This window comes from Pocillopora verrucosa, chromosome 11 (assembly GCF_036669915.1).
Source record: "Pocillopora verrucosa isolate sample1 chromosome 11, ASM3666991v2, whole genome shotgun sequence".
NCBI lineage: Eukaryota > Metazoa > Cnidaria > Anthozoa > Scleractinia > Pocilloporidae > Pocillopora > Pocillopora verrucosa.
Genome location: NC_089322.1, coordinates 15999392 through 16023196, shown reverse-complemented (window position 1 = coordinate 16023196; position 23805 = coordinate 15999392). Strand labels below are relative to the sequence as shown.

The window sequence follows — 23805 nt, the reverse complement described above, 5'->3', positions numbered from 1 at the left end:
TGATACGACACTTTGAACGCCTTCGAAAATTGCGTTATCGTAATTTTAAAAAATGAATTTTGACCCATTAAATCCTAAAGCTTTGGTGCTTCAAAATAACTTTAAAGTAGTTTTAATATTTTTCTTTAAATTTTGCTAGTAAAATTAATCACTATCAAAACTTCTCTTAGTAATCGAGCCAAAGGTTCCAAATTTTTTGTGTTCTTGATTCAGACAGTGGTGGGGACGTGGTCGCCGAGACTTAACCCTTTAACTCCCATGAGTGACCGAGACAGAATTTCTCCTTACAATATCAATATAATATCAACCAGTTTTGTGATGAGAATAACGAAAAAATTTCAATTTTGGGATAATTAGTTGATCCAATGCTAAATTCTCTGAACTAACATTATAAGAATTGTACAGCTGACAGTAAGGAGAATTACAAATTTGATCTGGGAGTTAAAGGGTTAAAATGGGCTTTTATTAACGGTAAGTTTAACATGTTTTCTTTAATGTCGTCATAACCTCGAGATTTTCCTGAAACCTTGCACACAAGAAGAGGGATTTGGAGTTTTCGTGACGCGTGAATCGCTGTTTGAAGTGTACAAGACGCGATAATTTTTGTCCAAAATAGAGCGTAAAAGTGGATCAGGAACCCATCATCCACCACTCCCCACATCTTTTCCTAAATTAAAAATTATTAAAAAAAACTAGTCTGGCATGCTTCAGTGTTAGTGGTATGTTTAAGTTTGAGCGCGCTTAAGATTTGTTTCAGATTTGTTTCAGATTTGTTTGAGATTTTTTTCAGATTTGTTTCAGATTTGTTTCAGATTTGTTTCATTTTTCAAGCCGTTACAAGTTAACCTCACTCCTTTTCAAGGAGAGACCTAAAGGTCATTTCTGGCTAAGTGATAATCTTAAATATGTGGAATTGTTGTTTGTTAAACTAAAAACCACTGCAAAGATGATGTGTCCGAAAGGAACTTTGATGCTGATTTTAAATGTATTCGTCTTTGTCTTTGTTATATCAAGCCAATCGACAGCAGGTAAGAGAGACTTTATGTGTTATCCTTTGCACAAATTTTACATGTTGACAAGGCACCCTCTTAATTGCATCAAAAATATGCTAGGAAGGAAGACAAACTAAAGAATCCAATGTAGTCAGCGTCGTTTGGCTTTTGAGTTTTAAGTTTAAGGCCGCGTTTGAATAAAAGCCTGACCTAATTTACAAGTCCTTCCGGAACCCCGTACTTTCAAGTGCGCTTTTCTGGCGAAATTGCCCGCTTACATTTGTATTGAAGCTCTGATGCATGGCGCCTTTCGTTCCATCATTCTGCGTCGTATACAGCTATGGAAAATAGGACAACAAGCTGGTGATGACCACGGCCAAATTTTGCATAAACTTACTATAACCTATTTTTAAATTGTTGACTTTTCTAGATCTAGTCAAATACTACCTTAGCTTTGCCTTTTTGATGCGCTCGATTCTAAACAGGAACATAATTTCTTTAATTGTTGCACTAATGAGGCCTTCGAAGGGGGTTTTTGATGTCGCCTAATTGTTTACCAACATCCCTGTGGCCTATTTGGTTAGGGACAAATGTCGCTGTCGCTTTTTGTTAGAATAAAAATATCGCTGTCGCACTGAATTTGACAATAGAGTAATTTTGACGTCACTTGCACATAAGTTAGAAACTTGTGGAATTCTTGTTGACTAAATAATCCAGAATCTAACAGGCAGCCGTTTTGCAATGTGTCGCAATTATACTTTTCAGTGTCTTTGGGGAACTAAATATCCTAGTTTGAAATCTGTTTAAACCCTAACAACAACATGTAGCAAATCAACTTGGCTAGTTTACACATTGATGCTTTTTATTAATTGCTACAACAGTCTTACACAAGCTGAATTTCTATCTAATATTTTCATACCAATATTAGGCGCAAATATCCGGTTGCGCCATTTTACATTTTTATTAGACAATTAACGCATTGACTGGTCAAAAAATATTCTCTCTTCCTAATCGAATTACTTGTAGTCGTCACTAGGAATAGAGTTGTAACCGTGCATTGCAGGAAATGAGGAACTGATGAACGCGCTAGAGATCTAAGAATTTAGGCGAAGAACTTTTTTTCAACAGCAAGGTTTCAAAAAGCAAAATCGAAAGGAGTTTTGATGCTATTTTTAACTTTAATCGTCTTCTTCGTTATACCAAGTAAATCGACTGCAGGTAAGAGAGACTTTGGTAGTCATCCTTTGCACAGAGTCAATTAAGAATCCGCGATCATCCGAGACGGGCGAGACAACGGGTGGTCATGTTATCTTAAAGTAATAGAACTTCGTTTAAGTTATCAATGAGCTGTTTTTACATTTCGACACTTGCATAGATAACATGACTCCTTAGCATCACAGACATTTTGAGAGACAAATGTGCATGTTGAGAGGGCATCTTCTTAATTGCATCAAAGTATGCTAGGAAGGAAGAAAAACTAAAGAATTCAATGTAGTCAGCGTTTGGCTTTTGAGTTTTAAGTTCAACGCCAGGCTTAAATAAAAGCCGGTTCTAATTTACAAGTCCCTATAAAACTTTGTGCTTTCAAGTGCGTCTTCCTGGCGAAATTTTCCGCTTACATTTTTATGAAAGCGCTGATGCATGGCGCCTTTCGCTCAATCATTCGTGCGTCATATACCTATGGAGAAAAAGACAACAAGCCGGTGATACCTATGGCCAAATTTGGCGGAAACTCGCTATAACCTCTTTTCACATCGTTAGCTTTTCTAGATGTAGTCGAATACTACCCTAGCATTGCCTCTTTGATGCGCTCAATTCTAAACAGGGACACAAATTCATTAATTGTTGCACTAATGAGGCCTTCGAAGGAGGTTTTTGATGTCGCCTAATTGTTTATAAACACTCCTGTGGCCTATTTGGTTAAAGACAAATGTCGCTGTCGCTGTCGCGTTTTGTTAGAATAGAAATGTCGTTGTCGTACTAAATTTTGCAATAGTGTAATTTCTGACGTTATTAATTGACAAGCCGATCGCAAGACAACGCACAATTGTAAAGGTTACCAAATATTGCATGAAATGAGGAAGTGATGGACGCGATAGAGATCAAAGAATTTAGGCGAAGAAATTTTTTCAGCAGCAAAGTTTCAAAAAGCAAAATCCACCGTATGGAACATTTATTCATGTGAAAGAGCATTTGCTAAATTCGAGTGTTATTGACCTAATACGGGGACACAGTACACTTTCGAAAATCAGTTAAAATAGAGCTTTGCTTAGTAAGAACTGAGGACAGGTCTGAAATAAGATTTCTTCTTTGAGCGATTCTTTGAAGTCCGCTATTGACTTTCACGTAGGTGTCTACCGTCTGCGTCGGTAGGGGAGTATAACAAGATAATTTCAGTTTTATCAACTGAGTTGATAATGGAAATTGGCAACGGGGGGGGGGCCGGTCCCTTCTCACTGTATTTCGTGCTTCCTTATAGACCCTCCATTGATTGGTAACTACGACGTCAAACGATGCTATATACTTAACGTCATATTCAAGTACCAAATTCCAGGAGGCCTTACGGTCAACACCACCAGAGATGTCACACAGGAGTTTCAAAGACCTTTTCTGACAGCATACAAGCTATATCGTTCTCTTCAACAATGCAAAGAGGTGATTGTCAAAATCGGAAATATAACATCATCTCCACCAGGAGTTAGTCTTGTTTACTTCCGAGTACCACTTACTTTTACAGCATCAAATAACATAGCTGATGATCTTGTGGCTCTAAATGTTACAACCTGTGTGAACGCTGCAAATGTCTCCTTAAAAGGACATATAGACCGAAGGGCTCCAAACATAACTCAAAACAAAACCACATACCAAATTAACCAACCATCTTCATTGGAGAAGAAGTCATGCTGTGGTGGGGATATACCGCCGCCCTGCTGTGCCGTTGGCTCAATCAAGGTTTCAAATACTAGTTGCGGTAAGGATTTTCATTTCTATTTTGAAAGAAATAAACATTCCATCAATAAAATGATACACACGGTTTGTGCAGCGGTATTTGCACTAAAGGCAAGCGTGGAAATTTCCCAACAGTGTCCTCGTCCCTTCATCCCTCTCCTTGACACTGGACAGAATCTTGTTTTTTTTTTCCTCCAACGTTTTACACAAATTGTGTTACTTTTTTTAGGTTGTTTGCCTGGATTTCACTTCGTCACCGGCCGTTCGTGTGTTCCTTGTCCTTCTGACACTTATCAGGATGAACAAGGACAAACGTCTTGTAAGACTTGTCCAGCTGATACAGTAACATTTGGTAAGACAAGAATGACAAACAAGGCCAACTGCACAGGTATGGGCAGCAACAAAACTTCGCTAAGGTTCGTTTGACTTTTCATACGCCTTTCCTTTCCTATCAAACATTCGAGGTTGCTTCGTTTTCTTTCTAGATACAATGCTCTGCAAGTTAACGACCAAGTAGTTTTCCTGCCTGAAAACATCAACAACGAAAGATAGTCGCGAATGTTACTTTTACTACAGTTCTGACTTCCCTTCCTAACAGTGTCCGCGTCCCTTAATCCCTCTCCTTGAAAAATTCTTTGACACTGGACAGAATCTTTGTGTTTTTTTCTCAAACGTTTCACAAAAATTGTGTTACTTTTTCAGGTTGTTTGCCTGGATTTCACTTCGTCACCGGCCGTTCGTGTGTCTCTTGTCCTTCTGACACTTATCAGGATGAACAAGGACAAAAATCTTGTAAGACTTGTCCAGCTAATACAGGAACATTTGGTAAGACAAGAATGACAAACCAAGCCAACTGCACAGGTATGGCAGCAACAAAACTGCGCTAAGGTTCATTTGACTTTTCATACACCTTTCCTTTCCTATCAAACATTTGAGACCTGCTTCCTTTTTCTTTTTAGATACAAATCCTCTGCAAGTTAACGACCAAGTAGTTTTCCTGCCTGAAAACATCAACAACGAAACAATAGTCGTGAATGTTACTGTTACTGCAGTTCTGGCTTCCCTTGTTCGACCATTTAAGTTTTACGTAGATAATGTCACACAGCCACGACTACTGTCACGCGAGGTGTCAAGGCGAAAGCGGCGTCGTGTTGAAGTTGATTCTCAGTGTACACACCCTGAGCTCTGTCCTCAAATGTTAGTCGATCTCTGTTTTAAGGCAGGTGCCGTCAAACCAGAAAATTATTTCTGCATTCATCGATTCACTGGACGAATAAGGGTAACGCAAGACTTTGTCTTCAAGGAAGGTGAAGTATTTGATTTACAAATACGCGTGACGGACAGCGACCCAAGGGGAATAACCGTAAACACAGCCAAAGTCAAACTCATTTCTGGTGACCCGTGTAGGAACGTCCAAGCGATTTATGATGAAGCTGTGAAATATTGCATCAAGAATTCAGAATCTGTCGATGGAGGAAAGAAGTGCTTGAGTACTCAGTGCACAGAGACTGCCCATGATTGGAAAGAGGCACTTAACAGTGCAAGTAATGTACCAGAGAAAGACTGCTCAGCTGATCCCCATAATCTTACAGTGCTCATCCGCGAAAACCCACTTTGTGGTAAGTAGTCACGTGTTGTAGAGTCTACTCTATCTCCTGGTCTTATCACGCAACACGTGTTCTTTCTCAGAGAGCGCGCTGCGTGACCAACAAGCAAAGACTTCGAAGGAGACTGGAGTTGACTCCCAAAAACAGTAACTTTGAAAAGTATCGATGGATACAGTTTGTTACTCTCCCCTCCCCTATCCCCTTCCCTTAGCCGTCCACACTAAATGTCCGAAAACATTGATGAAAGCGACAGAGTGATGTTTTTCACGTCACCATTTTGAGAAGCATCCGTTTTCACCTGTCCACAAAAGAAGTTGGGCGTTTTCAAGACTCCACTTTTGAAATCGTCTTCGACAGTGTTCATTTTATTCCCTTTCATCAGGTGTTTCGGTGTGGACGAAAGAGAATGGGGCTATATTCACCATAAGCCCCAGTCTTACCGCCGTCAGACCAGTTGAAAACTGCTGACCCGTATTGCAGATTGTTAACTCTCCGAGATGTGTTTTTCACCAAAGATGTACATTTCGGATTTAATGCTGCAGTCAGAAATCCTAAATGTGCACTACTTATATCCACAATTCAGAGCTTTGATAAGAGATCTGAATCGTCTGTTGCAAAATTAAATCAAGATAGATTTTCAGATCGGAAATCTAAATTGTTAACTACAGGTACTCACTTTAAATCAACTCAGTCGTTGACTTCTTTAGATGGACTCGAATTCTGCAACGTGCTTTGCAATTGTAAATTAAAGTTGCTCATTGCTAAGATTTTTGCCAGGCAAACTTTAAATGCTACGTTCTCTCAGATTCCCTTATCGCATCTTTTAATCTTCAAAATATGGTATGGCAAAATTTGAACTATTTCCTTCTTATTTCAGCCGTTTATCAGCTTGTGAACGCAGAAGTGTTTCCAGTTGTTACTTCTCTTAACAGGCTAGCCCTTTTACAAGTACAATTTGTGTAGTTCAACGTACGTTGTCGGATGCTGGCTTCCTCTAACTATGGTTCTGTTTTGAAAGCAGCTTCAAACCCTTTATAAACAACATTTAGAGCTATACTCACCCTTTTAGTCTTTATCTTAATAGGTCTGCGGAGTTTTCGCTGTTGGTAAGTATGTCAAGATTGAATATGGCGTACGCAACTGAGTTAGAGATTACTGATTTCTCACAGTCCCACATAGCATCTTTTAACCTTGGTAGCATGGTGATAATGGCAAATGGCAAACTTTGAACTATTTTCCGTCTCCTTGCAGCCGTTTATCAGCTTGTGAACGCAGAGGTGTTTCCAGTTGTCATTTCTCTTAACAGGCAAGCCCTTTACAAGTACAATTTGTGCAGTTCATCGTCCGTTGTCGGATGCTGGCTTCCTCTAACTACGGTTCTGTTTCGAAAGCAGCTTCAAACTCTATACAAACAACATTTAGTACTTTACTCACCCTTTTAGGCTTTATCTTAATAGGTTTCCGGATTTGTTGCTGTTGGTCAACATTGGATGTGGCGAACGCTAGCGAGTGAGAGATTATCCACCCCTAAGACATTGGAGGCTGCTGGGGTCACCGCTTGGGATTTGAGGCAGCGTGCATTTGAGAGGCGATGGCGACGTCAGTGGCTGATAAAACTCCGTTTTCTTCCCAACGAAAAAATAGGGACCTTTAGCAGTTAGGACGGCAACACCAAAGAGGACGATTTAAAAATGAATGCTTTTAGTTGGAATTTCGCGAATGACTGGATGTGTTTACCATCTCTTATCAATAAAGGGCAAAATTACTGAGCGCTGATTGGTTGAGAGAGAGGGCATTTTTTTCTTAATCGAGGGCATTTTTAGTAATCAAGAGAGGGCATGATTACCTGTTAATGATTGGCTAATCCGTTGCATTGCTAATCCGTTGCTTCCCAGATAAAAATAGACTGCGCGCGTGATTTTCCTTCGTATAAATTTTGCCCTTTATTGATAAACAAGTAATCCCATGAGACTTCGTACTATTAAGGATTAATTGCACTTGAGTTTTCAAAATTTTCCAAATAACCCTCGTCACTTCGCGACTCGGGCAATTTTGGAAAATTTTGAAAACTCTCGTGCAATTAATCCTTAATAGTACTTGGCCTCATGTGATTACCTATACTTACGGCGCACATGTAGCCCCGGTTTTTTGAAGCTCGGATAATGCTATTCACTGGATAAATCTCTATCTGGTGGATAACGCTATACGTTTTTCTATCACTTATCCGTTGGAGAGCGATTTATCCATTGCATATCATTATCCGCCCTTTACACAACTGGGCCCTGGATTTAAAACATTTGCATCAGTAATAGTTTAGGAATACAATAAACTTGAACCTTCTTGAGTTTATTTAGAATGCTGACTCACGAGTATCTGTGTTCAAAATGGAGAAACTTAAAAGGAGGTTGCTTCGGATCTCTTCGGAACGCCTTCGAAAATGGAAGCAAGTTTTCGGTATCATATGGTACTATGCGACATATTTTGAAGGTAAAATGTCACGTCCTAGACTTCACGAAAGTTGACAGGTATATCGTTACAAAGGTGATCGCATGAAAGAAGTTATCGCTGATGAAAGGCCCCTAACATAGTAAAAAAATTGCCACCACTGAGAAGTGGTTGCTCGGAAAGGTTCGACTGTGATGCGAAGGTATTTTGTGACAGCGCTAACTCGCGTCACGTCATCTTAACGCCGCTGACCTTCTCTCGACTAAAGCAAACATTCCGTTGAAGATACGGAAGTCAGTGGAAGTTAGCAGGTTCTCATGAATTGAGTTAAAAAAAGGGATTTGTGCAAATAATTGCTGTGATTCGAAGGCCATTGCCCACAATTTACTCTCTTCTAATAATCGGACAAACGAATGAAAGGAAGATCGAAACCTGGGCAAAGCAGTTTACCATCCTTATCTTGAAGGCCTATTTCCTGACTCTTATTTTGTTTTGTTTTTCGTTTGTTTGTTTGTTTGTTTTTGGTAGGGGGCGACTATACACAGGCTCAAGGCTTTCTAAGCTAAATTTCCAAGGTTTTAGTCGGAGCGAATGAGTGGTGGCCATTTTTTATTATCAACTCAGTTGATAAAATAACATTATCTTGTTACACTGCCCCACCGACGCAGCACTAGGGTTTCTTTAGAAACTTACCCCCCTTTATACACAGGGTAGACTTGTGATAAGGCCAAAAATAATAATTTGATGCGTAAATTTTAAAGAAAGGCGAGAGTGATTCGTAAATTTATGAACCGGCGTGAAGCGTGACTTACCTCCTGAAATATACGTAACCCTTGAATTTTTTTCCTTAATGTGGTCACAACTTCAAGATTTTCCAAAAACCTTGCATACAAGAAGAGGGATTTGGAGTTGTCGTGACACGTGAATCGCCGTTTGAAGCGTACGAGACGCGATGTTTTTTTTCTAAAATATTGCGTAAAAGTGGATCAGGAACCCCTCTTCTACCTCCCCCTTCCCTAAATTAAAAAAAATCTAAAAATTAATAAAGAACTTGTCTGGCATGCTCCAGTGTCAGTGGTTTCGTCCTTGCAGCGGCTGCTTTAATCTGTTATTATGTTTCTTCACTCGGAGAAAAGAGGAATGTGAACAATTTTCTTCGCTCTATCTACTGTAGTGAGCAAAACTACTGATTTCAAACATGACTCCATTGATACGGTGTCCAAAAAGGCCCTTTATTAACTCAGGCGAGTATGATTTTAGAAAATTGTCCCTGGTTTAAATTTTGATGTTTTAAAGCTCAAGGATAGAAAATTCTTCATACCGGCGAATAGCGATAGGAAATCGGAGGGGGGGGGGGAGGGTGGCAATTACCCATCCCCTCCCCTCTATTTCGATTCCAATTCTATATCAAACAAGGCAGCATGGAAAGGAAGGAACAATGATGATAATCAAACGTGACTAACACGCTCCCTATGATAAGATGTCTGCACTGCAGGCTGATGAATCCCAAGAATGAAATTAACACCCAATCGTGCTAGTTATCTGCATCAATTGTGTAGGATAAAGGAAGCGCGTACGATAGTTTATCAAAAGGCTTCCTCTACAAAGTCGTTATAAACGGAAAACAGCAGACATCTTCGAACTCATGTAGCCTTGTATAGAGCAATTTTTCTATTGAGTATCGACGTAGTCTGAAATTACATTGTTTTTTGCTTTACTTCACACTGTTATTGGTGCAGAAAACTCGCGTTACTTCCACGACCAATCAGATGCAAAAATAAAACAAATCACGACCTGGTCGCCCGCATTTTCCCGCGCTTTAGACAATTTGGTAGTTTTTACTCTGAGTTCTCATTGGCTCTTAAAATATTATCCTTCTTCTGATTGGCTGTTGTAATACTTCGGTTTTGGTTTCGCGACACTCAATCAAGACGCACTTTATCACGCTTTAGTTAATTAGTTGTCGTGCTCAACATCACAAATTCACCACTCTTACATCCATCAGGAGAAGTGCGGCTGTCTCCTCTCTCAATAACAACTGCGCTCGTTTGGAGACTTCTTTCGTTTCTTCATGTTCTTTCATTACCTGAAAACAGTAGAGGAATTTCTGTCAGAATTCAGCCAGGAAGATTACCTTTAATCTGTTTGCGTAACATAAGTAAACTCTCTAGGATGGCGCTACTCAAAAGCAAAAACAAAAAAGCTTTATTCTTGGTTAGAGAATTCGTGACTAGGACTGGTCACGTGTCACCTTACGAAACTCGCCCATTTGTAATTGACTGACGAGCGCTTAGGCTTAGGCTTAGGCGCGAAACTCAGAGTAACAGAGAATCGATGCGTCCTCTTTGATTCTTTCACTTATATATACTCAGCTCTGCTACCACAGTATTGAGCACTTTATGCCAAGGTAGACTCTACCCCCACATTTATATATACATATATATATATGTGATAGAATAGGATCTTTATCATTATTCTTTATACTTTATCTATCCATTAGAATATTTTGATTTCACAAAATTTAATTAGAATTCACATATAGTAGATCTATATACATCATTTTATAACTTTTAAAGCATTTTAAATTTATTTTTTATAATTATAATTATTATTATTTTTAGCAATAGATATGGACCTCGAAGGAGATTCATATGTTTTTAATAGTGCCTAATATGATATTCTTAACTCATGTATTTATATATTTCTTTATCATAAGTAGGTTAGATTTACTTTTCTATTTCTTTTTATAGTTGTTATTATTATAATTATTATTATTATTGTTATTATTATTTATGAGACTACTTACTTGCTAATACTGCATGTACGAAGGTAACGAATGACCGGAATATCCTGTTTCTGGACCCTCTGATCCTTCTCCCAAAGCTTTTACGGATCCGCAGAAGACTGGGAGCAAAACCAGTGAGAGTACTCCAACTTGTCAACATCTAAATCGGTCGCAAACTAGACGAATTATATACCAAAATAAAGCGAATTTCTTACTCCATTCGTATGTGGCGGTATCATTGAGATCTGAACATGCGCGAAAGAACTAGGACCCATTCTTACGCGCTAACCGTGATACGACACTTTGAACACCTTCGAAGATTGCGTTATCGTAATTTTAAAAAGGTGAATTTTGACCCATTAAATCCTAAAGCTTTGGTGCTTCAAAATAACTTCTACAGTAGCTTTAATATATTTCTTTAAATTTTGTTGGTAAAATTAATCACTATCAAAACTTCTCTTAGTAATCGAGCCAACGGTCCCAAATTTTGTGTGTTCTTGCGTCAAACAGTGGTGGAGATGTGATCGCCGAGACTTAATATGGGCTTTTGTTAACGGTGAGTTTAACATGTTTTCTTTAATGTCGTCACAGCCTCAAGATTTTCCCAAAATCTTGCACACAAGAAGAGGGATTTAGAGTTTTCGTGACGCGTGAATCGCTGTTTGAAGTAAACAAGACGCGATAATTTTTGTCCAAAATAGTGCGTAAAAGTGGATCAGGAACCCCTTATCCACCCCTTCCCACCCCCTTTCCTAAATAAAAAATTAAGAAAAAAAAAAACTCTTCTGGCATGCTCCATTGTTAGTGGTAGTTTAGGTTTGCGTGCGCTTAACCCTGTAACTCCCAGATCAAATTTGTAATTCTCCTTACAGTCAACCATACAATTCTTGTAATGTTAGTTCAAATAATTTAGTATTGGATCAACTAATTATTCCCAAATTGATATTTTTCTTAATTCTCATCACTTATCTAGTTAATATTGCATTGATATTGTAAGGAGAAATTCTGTCTTGGTCACTCATGGGAGTTAAAGGGTTCAGATCTGTTTCAGATTTGTTTCAGATCTGTTTCATTGTTCAAGCCGTTATGAGTCGACCTCATTCCTTTTCAAGGAGAGACCTAAAGGTCATTTCCGGCTAAGTGATAATCTTAAATATGTGGAAGTGTTGTTTTCTAAACTAAAAACCACTGCAAAGATGATGTGTCCGAAAGGAACTTTGATGCTGATTTTAAACTTATTCGTCTTTTTCTTTGTTATATCAAGCCAATCGACAGCAGGTAAGAGACACTTTATGTGTTATCCTTTGCACAAATTTTACATGTTGACAAGGCACCCTCTTAATTGCATCAAAAATATGCTAGGAAGGAAGACAAACTAAAGAATCCAATGTAGTCAGCGTCGTTTGGCTTTTGAGTTTTAAGTTTAAGGCCGCGTTTGAATAAAAGCCGGACCTAATTTACAAGTCCTTCCGGAACCCCGTACTTTCAAGTGCGCTTTTCTGGCGAAATTGTCCGCTTACATTTGTATTGAAGCTCTGATGCATGGCGCCTTTCGTTCCATCATTCTGCGTCGTATACAGCTATGGAAAATAGGACAACAAGCTGGTGATGACCACGGCCAAATTTTGCATAAACTTACTTATTTTTAAATTGTTGGCTTTTCTAGATCTAGTCAAATACTACCTTAGCTTTGCCTTTTTGATGCGCTCGATTCCAAACAGGAACATAATTTCTTTAATTGTTGCACTAATGAGGCCTTTGAAGGGGGTTTTTGATGTCGTCTAATTGTTTACCAACATCCCTGTGGCCTATTTGGTTAGGGACAAATGTCGCTGTCGCTTTTTGTTAGAATAAAAATATCGCTGTCGCACTGAATTTGACAACAGAGTAATTTTGACGTCACTTGCACATAAGTTAGAAACTTGTGGAATTCTTGTTGACTAAATAATCCAGAATCTAACAGGCAGCCGTTTTGCAATGTGTCGCAATTATATTTTTCAGTGTCTTTGGGGAACTAAATATCCTAGTTTGAAATCTGTTTAAACCCTAACAACAACATGTAGCAAATCAACTTGGCTAGTTTACACATTGATACTTTTTATTATTTGCTACAACAGTCTTACACAAGCTGAATTTCTATCTAATATTTTCATACCAATATTAGACGCAAATATCCGGTTGCGCCATTTTACGTTTTTCAGTTAGACAATCAACGCATTGACTGGTCAAAAAATATTCTCTCTTCCTAATCGAATTACTTGTAGTCATCAATAGGAATGGAGTTGTAAAGGTAACCGTGCATTGCAGGAAATGAGGAACTGATGAACGTGTCAGAGATCTAAGAACTTAGGTGAAGAACTTTTTTCAACAGCAAGGTTTCAAAAAGCAAAATCCACCGTATGGAACATTCATTCATTTGAAAGAGCGTTTGCTAAATTCGAGTGTTATTGACCTAATACGAGGACACAGTACACTTTCGAAAAAGTCGCTTGAAAGAGAGCTTTGTTTAGTTAGAAGGACAGGTCTGTAATAAAATTTCTACTTGGAGTGATTGATTACGGTCCGACATTGACTTTCCAGTAAGTGGTGTTGCGTCAGCTACTCTCTATGAACACATTCCTAAACAAAAAAATTTAGATTTAAAAAGAAACTGTTCTGGCATGCTCCAGTATTATTTGTATGTTTAAGTTTGCTTGAGCCTAAGATTCTTTTGTGCTGCTTAAGTCGCTAGGAGTCAACCCCATTCCTTTTTAAGGAAAGACCTAGAGGTCATTTCTGGCTAATTGATGTGCCTCAACTTGTGAAATTGTTGTTTACTGAACTAAAAACCACTGCAAGGATGATGATTTCGAAAGGAGTTTTGATGCGATTTTTAACTTTAATCGTCTTCGTCTTCTTCTTCTTCGTTATACCAAGTAAATCGACTGCAGGTAAGAGAGACTTTGGATCTCATCCTTTGCACAGAGTCAATTAAGAATCCGCGATCATCTGAGACAGGCGAGACAACGGGTGGTTATAATGTTACTTTAAAGTAATAGAGTTTCGTTAAAGCTATCAATGAGCTGTCTTTACATTTCGACACTTGCATAGATAACATGACTCCTCAGACCTTAGCATCACAGACATTTTGAGAGACAAATTTACATGATGATAAGGCACCTTCTTAATTGCATCAAAATATGCTAGGCAGGAAGACAAACTAAAGAATTCGATGTAGTCAGCTTTTGGCTTTTGAGTTTTAAGTTCAACGCCGGGCTTAAATAAAAGCCGGACCTAATTTACAAGTCCCTATAAAACGTTATGCTTTCAAGTGCGTCTTCCTGGCGAAATTTTCCGCTTACATTTTTACGTATCCGAGCGCTGATGGCGCCTTTCCAACCATCATTCGTGCACCATACATGTACAGCTATGGAAAATAGGACAACAAGCCGGTGATGCCTACGGCCAAATTTTGCGGAAACTCGCCATAACCTCTTTTCAAATCGTTAGCTTTTCTAGATCTAGTCGAATAGTACCTTAGCATTGCCTCTTTGATGCGCTCAATTCTAAATAGGGACATAAATTCATTAATTGCTGCACTAATGAGGCCTTCGGAGGAGGTTTTTGATGTCGCTTAATTGTCTACAAACACTCCTGTGGCCTATTTGGTTTAAGACAAATGTCGCTGTCGCTTTTTGTTACAATAAAAATGTCGCTGTCGTACTAAATTTTACAATAGAGTAATTTCTGACATTCATTAATTGACAAGCCGATCGCAAGACAATGCACAATCGTAAAGGTAACCATGCATTGCATGAAATGAGGAAGTGATGGACGCGATAGAGATCTAAGAGTTTCGGCGAAGAAATTTTTTTCAGCAGCAAAGTTTCAAAAAGCAAAATCCACCGTATGGAACATTTATTCATCTGGAAGAACATTTTCTAAATTCGAGTGTTATTAACCTAATACGGGGACACAGTACACTTTCGAAAATCAGTTAAAATAGAGCTTTGTTTAGTAAGAACTGACGACAGTTCTGAAATAAGATTTCTTCTTTGAGCGATTCTTTGAAGTCCGCTATTGACTTTCACGTAGGTGTCTACCGTCTGCGTCGGTAGGGGAGTATAACAAGATAATTTCAGTTTTATCAACTGAGTTGATAGTAGAAATTGGCAACCGTAAAGAGATTAGAAGAGATAGAGAAATTCAAAGCTGACGTTCATCAGAGCGAGTGGCGAAAGGCTAACGCCCGAAACGTCAGGTTTGAAACTCTTTACGGTGGCCAATTTCCATTATCAACTCAGTTGATAAAACCAAAATTCATCTGTAAAAGGCCTTCATGTTATTTCATATAAACAATAGTCAATTGAGTATCAAAAATAATCCGGGGTCGCTTTGGTTTTACTGCACTTTAATCTGCGATTGGTCCAGAAATCTAACACCATCTTGTCGACCAATCAGATGCAAAACTAAAAACAATTGCGACTTGGTCATTCGCGTTTTCCAGTTAGCAAATGATGTTGTAGACCCTTTTTTCTGATTGGTTGCAGCGATTACTTTGGTTTTGGGTTTTTTGACACTCAATTGAAAACTGCCCTATAAGGTGTGAATCGCCACCCAGCCTATATATGTATGGTCAAATTTTAAAAGCGGTTGTACCCAGTCCCTTACTCGTTTAGACCATGATCATAAACGAACCATTTCGTAGTAATACTTTTCTTTGATTTCAGAAGCTTCGCTGATCTCTAACTACGACATCATGAGATGTTACGAAGTTGACATTACATTTCACTATCAGATTGACGGAGGACTCACAAATAGCACCATAACAAATACCAAAGTGCAGTTTTCTTCTCTTTTTCATCAATTGCCCGTCCTTCTCTCAATTATCACAGAGTGCAATGATGTCATGATCACCAGGAAAGATATACTCAGCTCTCCACCGGGAGTGAAAAGTATATTTTTTACAATACCGATGATATTCACTGCATCAACAAATGTAGTAGATGGTCAAATTTCAACAAAGATTGCAGCTTGTATAAATACACTGACGACAAGATATAAGGGATTTATCGACAGCAACACTCCGAGTATATTCCAAAATGGCACTCATAATACGCACAATGCATCCACTATATCAAAAAAGCGATCCTGCTGTGGTGGGAATATACCGCCGCCCTGTTGTACCGTGGGCTCAGTTAACGTGTCAAATAGTAAATGTGGTAAGTTAAAACAACGTATGGATTATATTTGCAGTTGACCCAGGATCAGGGACGAGCAGAACCATTTGTTATGCTCTTGAGCGAAATTGCATCAGGGGGGAGAGGGGGGCGGCTTTGAGATAGAAAACATGGCTTCCAGGGGGGCATCAGTTTATAAAGGGGGGGACTATAGAGTTTTGACTGCCGGTTAATGGCTAATGAGGGAGGGGGACCATAAGAACGTTACAGAGCCTGCAGGTAAATTTTATCGTGAGACCACAAAAATCCTGGGGTCACCCTGCCCCCTTCCCCCCCCCCCCTCCGACCTATAAATGCTGATAAATGTTGATCAGTCTTTAAGCTGAGTTCTTTCTCCTTCATTTAGGTTGTTTGCCAGGGTTCCATTTTGTTCCTAGCAGTTTATGTCAGCGTTGTCCTTCAGACACCTATCAGGACGAACAAGGTCAAAGTTCATGCAAGAAGTGTCCTGGAAGAAAACAAACATTTGGAAAAACAGGAATGACTAGCAATTCCAGCTGCCTAGGTGAGCCTTAAATATCAGGGAACGTGTCGGTAAAATAAGGTTTTTAGGAAAAAGGAGGGCCACTTGAGCTCGGATATACCTTCAGTAGCCGTTCCGTTTTCTTCATTTCTCTGGATTAGCATCAATATCATTTTCACGATATATTTCTTTTTTATCCAGTATATTTAGTGCTCTTTGTCTCCGTCAGTGCCTTGTCACTGAAACTGTTGTGGTAGATGCTTCTTTTCCATACTTGCACAATCGGTCTCAGACCAGTTTTCAATTTACTTTCGAAAGACTAAAAGTAGAGTAATCCCAGCAACCAGTCAAAACAAAGGTTTACATTATTAGTAGCCAATAGGAACTCAAAGTGAAAATATCCAGACTTCTTCAGTGTGCGTCTCGTATCTGATTGGTTGAGAGGATGGTGTGACTTTCTGGACCAATTGCAGAGTAAAGTTAAGTGAAACGAAAGCAATCTTAGATTTTTTCGAAAGTCAATTGAAAATTGCTCCATTGACCATGAATCATCAGGAACTGAGTTTTGACGGGCTCCAAATGGTCAATATTTATCACGAGGGTGGGGGTGGGGTGGGGGGGTCGGAAGACTTGACTCTGTCACGATAAAATTTACTAACCCCCACCGGGGGGCCGGTCCCTTCTCACTGTATTTCATGCTTCCTTATAGACCCTCCATTGATTGGTAACTACGACGTCAAACGATGCTATGTACTTGACGTCATATTCAAGTACCAAATTCCAGGAGGCCTTACGGTCAACACCACCAGAGATGTCACACAGGAGTTTCAAAGTCTTTTTCTGACAGCGTACAAGCTATATCTTTCTCTTCAACAATGCAAAGAGGTGATTGTCAGAATCGGAAATATAACATCATCTCCACCAGGAGTTAGTCTTGTTTACTTCCGAGTACCACTTACTTTTACAGCATCAAATAACATAGCTGATGATCTTGTGGCTATAAATGTTACAACCTGTGTGAACGCTGCAAATGTCTCCTTAAAAGGATATATAGACCGAAAGGCTCCAAACATAACTCAAAACAAAACCACATACCAAATTAACCAACCATCTTCATTGGAGAAGAAGTCATGCTGTGGTGGGGATATACCGCCGCCCTGCTGTGCCGTTGGCTCAATCAAGGTTTCAAATACTAGTTGCGGTAAGGATTTTCATTTCTATTTTGAAAGAAATAAACATTCCATCAATAAAATGATACATACGGTTTGTGCAGCGGTATTTGCACTAAAGGCAAGCGTGGAAATTTCCCAACAGTGTCCTCGTCCCTTCATCCCTCTCCTTGACACTGGACAGAATCTTGTTTTTTTTTTCCTCCAACGTTTTACACAAATTGTGTTACTTTTTTTAGGTTGTTTGCCTGGATTTCACTTCGTCACCGGCCGTTCGTGTGTCTCTTGTCCTTCTGACACTTATCAGGATGAACATGGACAAAAATATTGTAAGACTTGTCCAGTTAATACAGGAACATTTGGTAAGACAAGAATGACAAACCAAGCCAACTGCACAGGTATGGCAGCAACAAAACTGCGCTAAGGTTCATTTGACTTTTCATACACCTTTCCTTTCCTATCAAACATTTGAGACCTGCTTCCTTTTTATTTTTAGATACAAATCCTCTGCAAGTTAACGACCAAGTAGTTTTCCTGCCTGAAAACATCAACAACGAAACGATAGTCGTGAATGTTACTGTGACTGCTGTTCCGGCTTCCCTTGTTCGACCATTTAAGTTTTACGTAGATAATGTCACACAGCCACGACTACTGTCACGCGAGGTGTCAAGGCGAAAGCGGCGTCGTGTTGAAGTTGATTCTCAGTGTACACACCCTGAGCTCTGTCCTCAAATGTTAGTCGATCTCTGTTTTAAGGCAGGTGCCGTCAAACCAGAAAATTATTTCTGCATTCATCGATTCACTGGACGAATAAGGGTAACGCAAGACTTTGTCTTCAAGCAAGGTGAAGTATTTGATTTACAAATACGCGTGACGGACAGCGACCCAAGAGGAATAACCGTAAACAAAGCCAAAGTCAAACTCATTTCTGGTGACCCGTGTAAGAACGTCCAAGCGATTTATGATGAAGCCGTGAAATATTGCATCAAGAATTCGGAATCTGTCGATGGAGGAAAGAAGTGCTTGAGTATTCAGTGCACAGAGACTGCCCATGATTGGAAAGAGGCACTTAACAGTGCAAGTAATGTACCAGAGAAAGACTGCTCAGCTGATCCCCATAATCTTACAGTGCTCATCCACGAATACTCACGTTGTGGTAAGTAGTCACGTGTTGTACAGTCCACTCTATCTCCTAATCTTATCTCGCAACACGTGTTCTTTCTCAGAGAGCGCGTTGCGTGACCAACAAGCAAAGACTTCGAAGGAGACTGGAGTCGACTCCCAAAAACAGTAACTTTGAAAAGTATCGATGGATACAGTTTGTTACTCTCCCCTCCCGCCCCCTTCCCTTTGCCGTCCACACTAAATGTCCGAAAACACTGATGAAAGCGACAGAGTGTTGTTTTTCACGTCACCATTTTGAGAAGCATCCGTTTTTACCTGTCCACAAAAGAAATTGGGCGTTTTCAAAAGACTCCACTTTTGAAATTGTCTTGGACAGTGTTCGTTTTATTCCCTTTCATCGGGTGTTTCGGTGTGGACGAAAGAGAATGGGGCTGTATGACCGCCGTCAGACAAGTTGATTACTGTTGACCTGTATTGCAGATTGTTAACTCTCCGAGATATGTTTTTCACGAAAGATGTACATTTCGGATTTAATGATGCAGTCAGAAATCCTAAATGTGCATTACTTATATCCACAATTCAGAGCTTTGATAAGAGATCTGAATCGTCTGTTGCAAAATTTAAACAAGATAGATTTTCAGATCGGAAATTTATTGTTAACTACAGGTACTCACTTTAAATCAAATCAGTCGTTGACTTCTTTGGATTGACTCGAATTCTGCAACGTGCTTGGCAATTGTAAATTAAAGTTGCTTATTGCTAAAATTTTTGCTGGGCAAACTTCAAATGCTACGTTCTCTCAGATTCCCTTATAGCATCTTTTAATCTTGAAAATATGGTATGGCAAAATTTGAACTATTTCCTTCTCATTTCAGCCGTTTATCAGCTTGTGAACGCAGAAGTGTTTCCAGTTGTTACTTCTCTTAACAGGCTAGCCCTTTACAAGAACAATTTGTGCAGTTCATCGTGCGTTGTCGGATGCTGGCCTCCTCTAACTACGGTTCTGTTTTGAAAGCAGCTTCAAACTCTTTATAAACAACATTTAGTGCTATACTCACCCTTCTAGTCTTTATCTTAATAGGTCTCTGGAGTTGTTGCTGTTGGTAAGTATGTCAACATCGAATATGGCGTACGCATGTGAGTTAGAGATTACTTTTTTTCTCACATTCCCACATAGCATCTTTTAACCTTGGTAGCATGGTGATAATGGCAAATGGCAAAATCTGAACTATTATCCGTCTCCTTGCAGCCGTTTATCAGCTTGTGAACGCAGAGGTGTTTCCAGTTGTCATTTCTCTTAACAGGCAAGCCCTTTACAAGTACAATTTGTGCAGTTCATCGTCCGTTGTCGGATGCTGGCTTCCTCTAACTACGGTTCTGTTTTGAAAGCAGCTTCAAACTCTTTATAAACAACATTTAGTGCTATACTAACCCTTTTAGTCTTTATCTTAACAGGTTTCCGGATTTGTTACTGTTGGTAAGTATGTCAACATTGGATATGGCGAACGCAAGCGAGTCAGAGATTATCCACTCCGAAGACATTGGAGGCTGCTGGGGTCACCGCTTGGGATTTGAGGCAGCGTGTATTTGAGAGGCGATGGAGACGTCAGTGGATGATAAAACTCCGTTTTCTTCCCAACAAATAAAATAGGTACCTTTAGCAGTTAGGACGGTAACACCAAAGAGGACGTAGATTTAAAAAAATGAATATTTATTTTCGGTTGGAATTTCGCGAATGACTGGATGTGTTTACCATCTCTTACGGCGCACATCTAGCCCTGGTTTTTCGAAGCTCGGATAACGCTATTCACTGGATAAATCTCTATCTGGTGGATAACGCTATACGTTTTTGTATCACTTATCCGTTGGAGAGCGATTTATCCATTGCATATCATTATCCGCCCTTTACACAACTGGGCCCTGGATTTAAAACATTTGCATCAGTTATAGTTTAGGAATATGGAGAAACTGAAAAGGAGGTTGCTTCGGATCTCTTCGGAACGCCTTCGAAAATGGAAGCAAGTTTTCGGTTATCATATGGTACTATCGTTACAAAGGTGATCGTATGAAAGAAGTTATCGCTTATGAAAGGCCCCTAATATAGTAAAAAAAATTGCCACCACTGAGAAGTGGTTGCTAGGAAAGGTTCGACTGTGATGCGAAGGTATTTTGTGACAGCGCTAACTCATGTCACGTCATCTTAACGCTGCTGATCTTCTCTCGACTAAAGCAAACATTGCGTTGAATATAAGGAAGTCAGTGGAAGTTGGCAGGTTCTCATGAATTGAGTTACAAAAAGGGATTTGTGCAAATAATTGCTGTGATTCGAAGGCCATTGCCCACAATTTACTCTCTTCTAATCATCGGACAAACGAATGAAAGAAAAATCGAAACCTGGGCAAAGCAGTTTACCATCCTTATCTTGAAGGCCTATTTCCTGACTCTTATTTTGTTTTTTGTTTGTTTGTTTGTTTGTTTGTTTTGGTAGGGAACGGCGAGTTTTAGTAGTTTGTAGGAGCGAATGAGCAAAACGCTCGAAACGTCAGCTTACAAACTCTTTACGGTGGCCAATTTTCATTATCAACTCAGTTGATAAAATAACATTATCTTGTTACACTGCCCCACCGACGCAGCACTAGGGCTTCTTTAGAAACTAACCCCCCTTTATACACAGGGTAGACTTGTGATAAGGCCAAAATAATGATTTGATACGTGAATTTTAAAGAAAGGCGAGAGTGATTCGTAAATTTATGAGCCGGCGTGAAGCGTGACTTGCCTCCTGAAATATACGTAACCCATGAATTTTTTCTTTAATGCGATCACAACCTTAAGATTTTCTTAAAACCTTGGACACAAGAAGAGGGATTTGGAGTTGTCGTGACGCGTGAATCGCCGTTTGAAGTGTACGAGACGCGATAGTTTTTTTTCTAAAATAGTGCGTAAAAGTGGATCAGGAACCCCTCTTCCATCTCCCCCTTCCCTGAATAAAAAAATCTAAAAATTAATAAAGAACTTGTCTGGCATGCTCCAGTGTCGGTGGTTTCGTCCTTGCAGCGGCTGCTTATTGCTTTAATCTTTTATTTTGTTTCTTCACTCGGAGAAAAGAGGAATGTGAACAATTTTCTTCGCTCTATCTACTGTAGTGAGCAAAACTACTGATTTCAAACATGACTCCATTGATACAGTGTCCAAAAAGGCCCTTTATTAACTCAGGCGAGTATGATTTTAGAAAATTGTCCCTAGTTTAAATTTTGATGTTTTAAAGCTCGAGGATAGAAAATTCTTCATACCGGCGGTTGGCGATAGGAAATCGGAGGGGGGGGGAGGGTGGCAATTACCCATCCCCTCCCCTCTATTTCGATTCCAATTCTATATCAAACAAGGCAGCATGGAAAGGAAGGAACAATGATGATAATCAAACGTGACCGCCCGGAGGAGCATCCCTTATAGCGCTAACACACTCTCTATGATGAGATGTCTGCACTGCAGGCTGAGGAATCCCAAGAATGAAATTAACACTTAATCGTACTGGTCATCTGCATCAATTGTGTTGGATAAAGGAAGCGCGTACGATAGTTTATCAAAAGGCTTCCTCTACAAAGTCGTTATAAACGGAAAACAGCATACATCTTCGAACTCATGTAGCCTTGTATAGAGCAATTTTTCTATTGAGTATCAAAGTAGTCTGAAATTACATTGTTTTTGCTTTACTTCACACTTTTATTGGTGCAGAAAACTCGCGTCACTTCCACGACCAATCAGATGCAAAAATAAAACAAATCACGACCTGGTCGCCCGCATTTTCCCGCGCTTTAGACAATTTGGTAGTTTTTACTCTGAGTTCTCATTGGCTCTTAAAATATTATCCTTCTTCTGATTGGCTGTTGTAATACTTCGGTTTTGGTTTCGCGACACTCAATCAAGACGCACTTTATCACGCTTTAGTTAATTAGTTGTCGTGCTCAACATCACAAATTCACCACTCTTACATCCATCAGGAGAAGTGCGGCCGTCTCCTCTCTCAATAACAACTGCGCTCGTTTGGAGACTTCTTCTTCTTCGTTTCTTCATGTTCTTTCATTACCTGAAAACAGTAGAAGAATTTCTGTCAGAATTCAGCCAGGAAGATTACCTTTAATCTGTTTGCGTAATATAAGTAAACTCTTAAGAATGGCGCTACTCAAAAGCAAAAACAAAAAAGCTTTATTCTTTGTTAGAGAATTCGTATGCTGACCGGCTCAAAGAGTTTTACGTTGATACCAGGAATGTGTGGTAAATGTTGATAAAACATCATTTTCTTCCGACATTCTCCATTTAGGAGCTACAGCCATTAGAGCCCGCGATGTTTACCTGTGCGTGACGAGCTACAAGAAGAGCGATGTTTACCAAAAGTAGCGTATCTGTACCTAATACTAAATTACCTGTTATTATGGCGATGACGAGGACTGGTCACGTGTCACCTTACGAAATTTGCCCCTTTGTAATTGGCTGACGAGCGCTTAGGCTTAGGCTTAGGCGCGAAACTCAGAGTAACGGAGAATCGATGCGTCCTCTTTGATTCTTTCACTTATATGTACTCAGCTCTGCTACCACAGTATTGAGCACTTTATGCCAAGGTAGACTCTACCCCCACATTTATATATACATATATATATGTGATAGAATAGGATCTTTATCATTACTCTTTATACTTTATCTATCCATTAGAATATTTTGATTTCACAAACATTTCATTAGAATTCACATATAGAAGATCTATATGTATTTCATAACTTTTAAAATATTTTAAATTTATTTTTTACAATTAATATTATAATTATTATTTTTAGCAATAGATATGGACCTCGTAGGAGATTCATATGTTTTTAATAGTGCCTAATATGATATTCTTAACTCATGTATTTATATATTTGTTTATCATAAGTAGGTTAGATTTACTTTTCTATTTCTTTTTATAGTTGTTATCATTATAATTATTATTATTATTATTATTGTTATTGATGAAACTACTTACTTGCTAATACTGCATGTAAACGAAGGTAACGAATGGC

General features: G+C 39.2%; 2 protein-coding genes across 3 annotated transcripts; both read left to right on the top strand.

Moving 5' to 3' along the window:
• The first annotated feature begins 869 nt into the window (after positions 1 to 869).
• Positions 870 to 7531, top strand: LOC131771108 (uncharacterized). The gene is made up of 5 exons (XM_059086862.2): positions 870 to 1028; positions 3472 to 3963; positions 4171 to 4329; positions 4644 to 4802; positions 4901 to 7531. The coding sequence occupies exons 1-5, from the start codon at positions 947 to 949 to the stop codon at positions 5566 to 5568; spliced, it is 1560 nt and encodes a 519-aa protein (XP_058942845.2). The 5' UTR covers positions 870 to 946; the 3' UTR covers positions 5569 to 7531.
• Positions 7532 to 11909: 4378 nt separating this feature from the next.
• LOC136284410 (uncharacterized) lies at positions 11910 to 23603 on the top strand. 2 transcript variants are annotated; one of them, XM_066174743.1, is made up of 6 exons: positions 11910 to 12056; positions 15488 to 15979; positions 16401 to 16502; positions 17170 to 17661; positions 17869 to 18027; positions 18126 to 23603. In XM_066174743.1, exons 1-6 carry the CDS (start codon positions 11975 to 11977, stop codon positions 18791 to 18793), a joined length of 1995 nt encoding a protein of 664 aa, XP_066030840.1. In that variant the 5' UTR covers positions 11910 to 11974; the 3' UTR covers positions 18794 to 23603. The 2 variants fall into 2 exon arrangements, with proteins under 2 accessions (XP_066030840.1, XP_066030839.1); XM_066174742.1 differs by having other exon boundaries at positions 16344 to 16502.
• The last annotated feature ends 202 nt before the right edge of the window (positions 23604 to 23805 follow it).

Excerpts from the sequence above, each read along its gene's own strand:
- LOC131771108 (XM_059086862.2), top strand. The coding sequence starts at position 947 with ATGATGTGTCCGAAAGGAACTTTGATGCTGATTTTAAATGTATTCGTC. Across the intron at positions 3,964-4,170 it reads GGTTTCAAATACTAGTTGCG|GTTGTTTGCCTGGATTTCAC; the intron begins GTAAGGATTTTC and ends TACTTTTTTTAG. Across the intron at positions 4,330-4,643 it reads AAACAAGGCCAACTGCACAG|GTTGTTTGCCTGGATTTCAC; the intron begins GTATGGGCAGCA and ends TTACTTTTTCAG.
- LOC136284410 (XM_066174742.1), top strand. The coding sequence starts at position 11,975 with ATGATGTGTCCGAAAGGAACTTTGATGCTGATTTTAAACTTATTCGTC. Across the intron at positions 17,662-17,868 it reads GGTTTCAAATACTAGTTGCG|GTTGTTTGCCTGGATTTCAC; the intron begins GTAAGGATTTTC and ends TACTTTTTTTAG. Across the intron at positions 18,028-18,125 it reads AAACCAAGCCAACTGCACAG|ATACAAATCCTCTGCAAGTT; the intron begins GTATGGCAGCAA and ends TTTTATTTTTAG.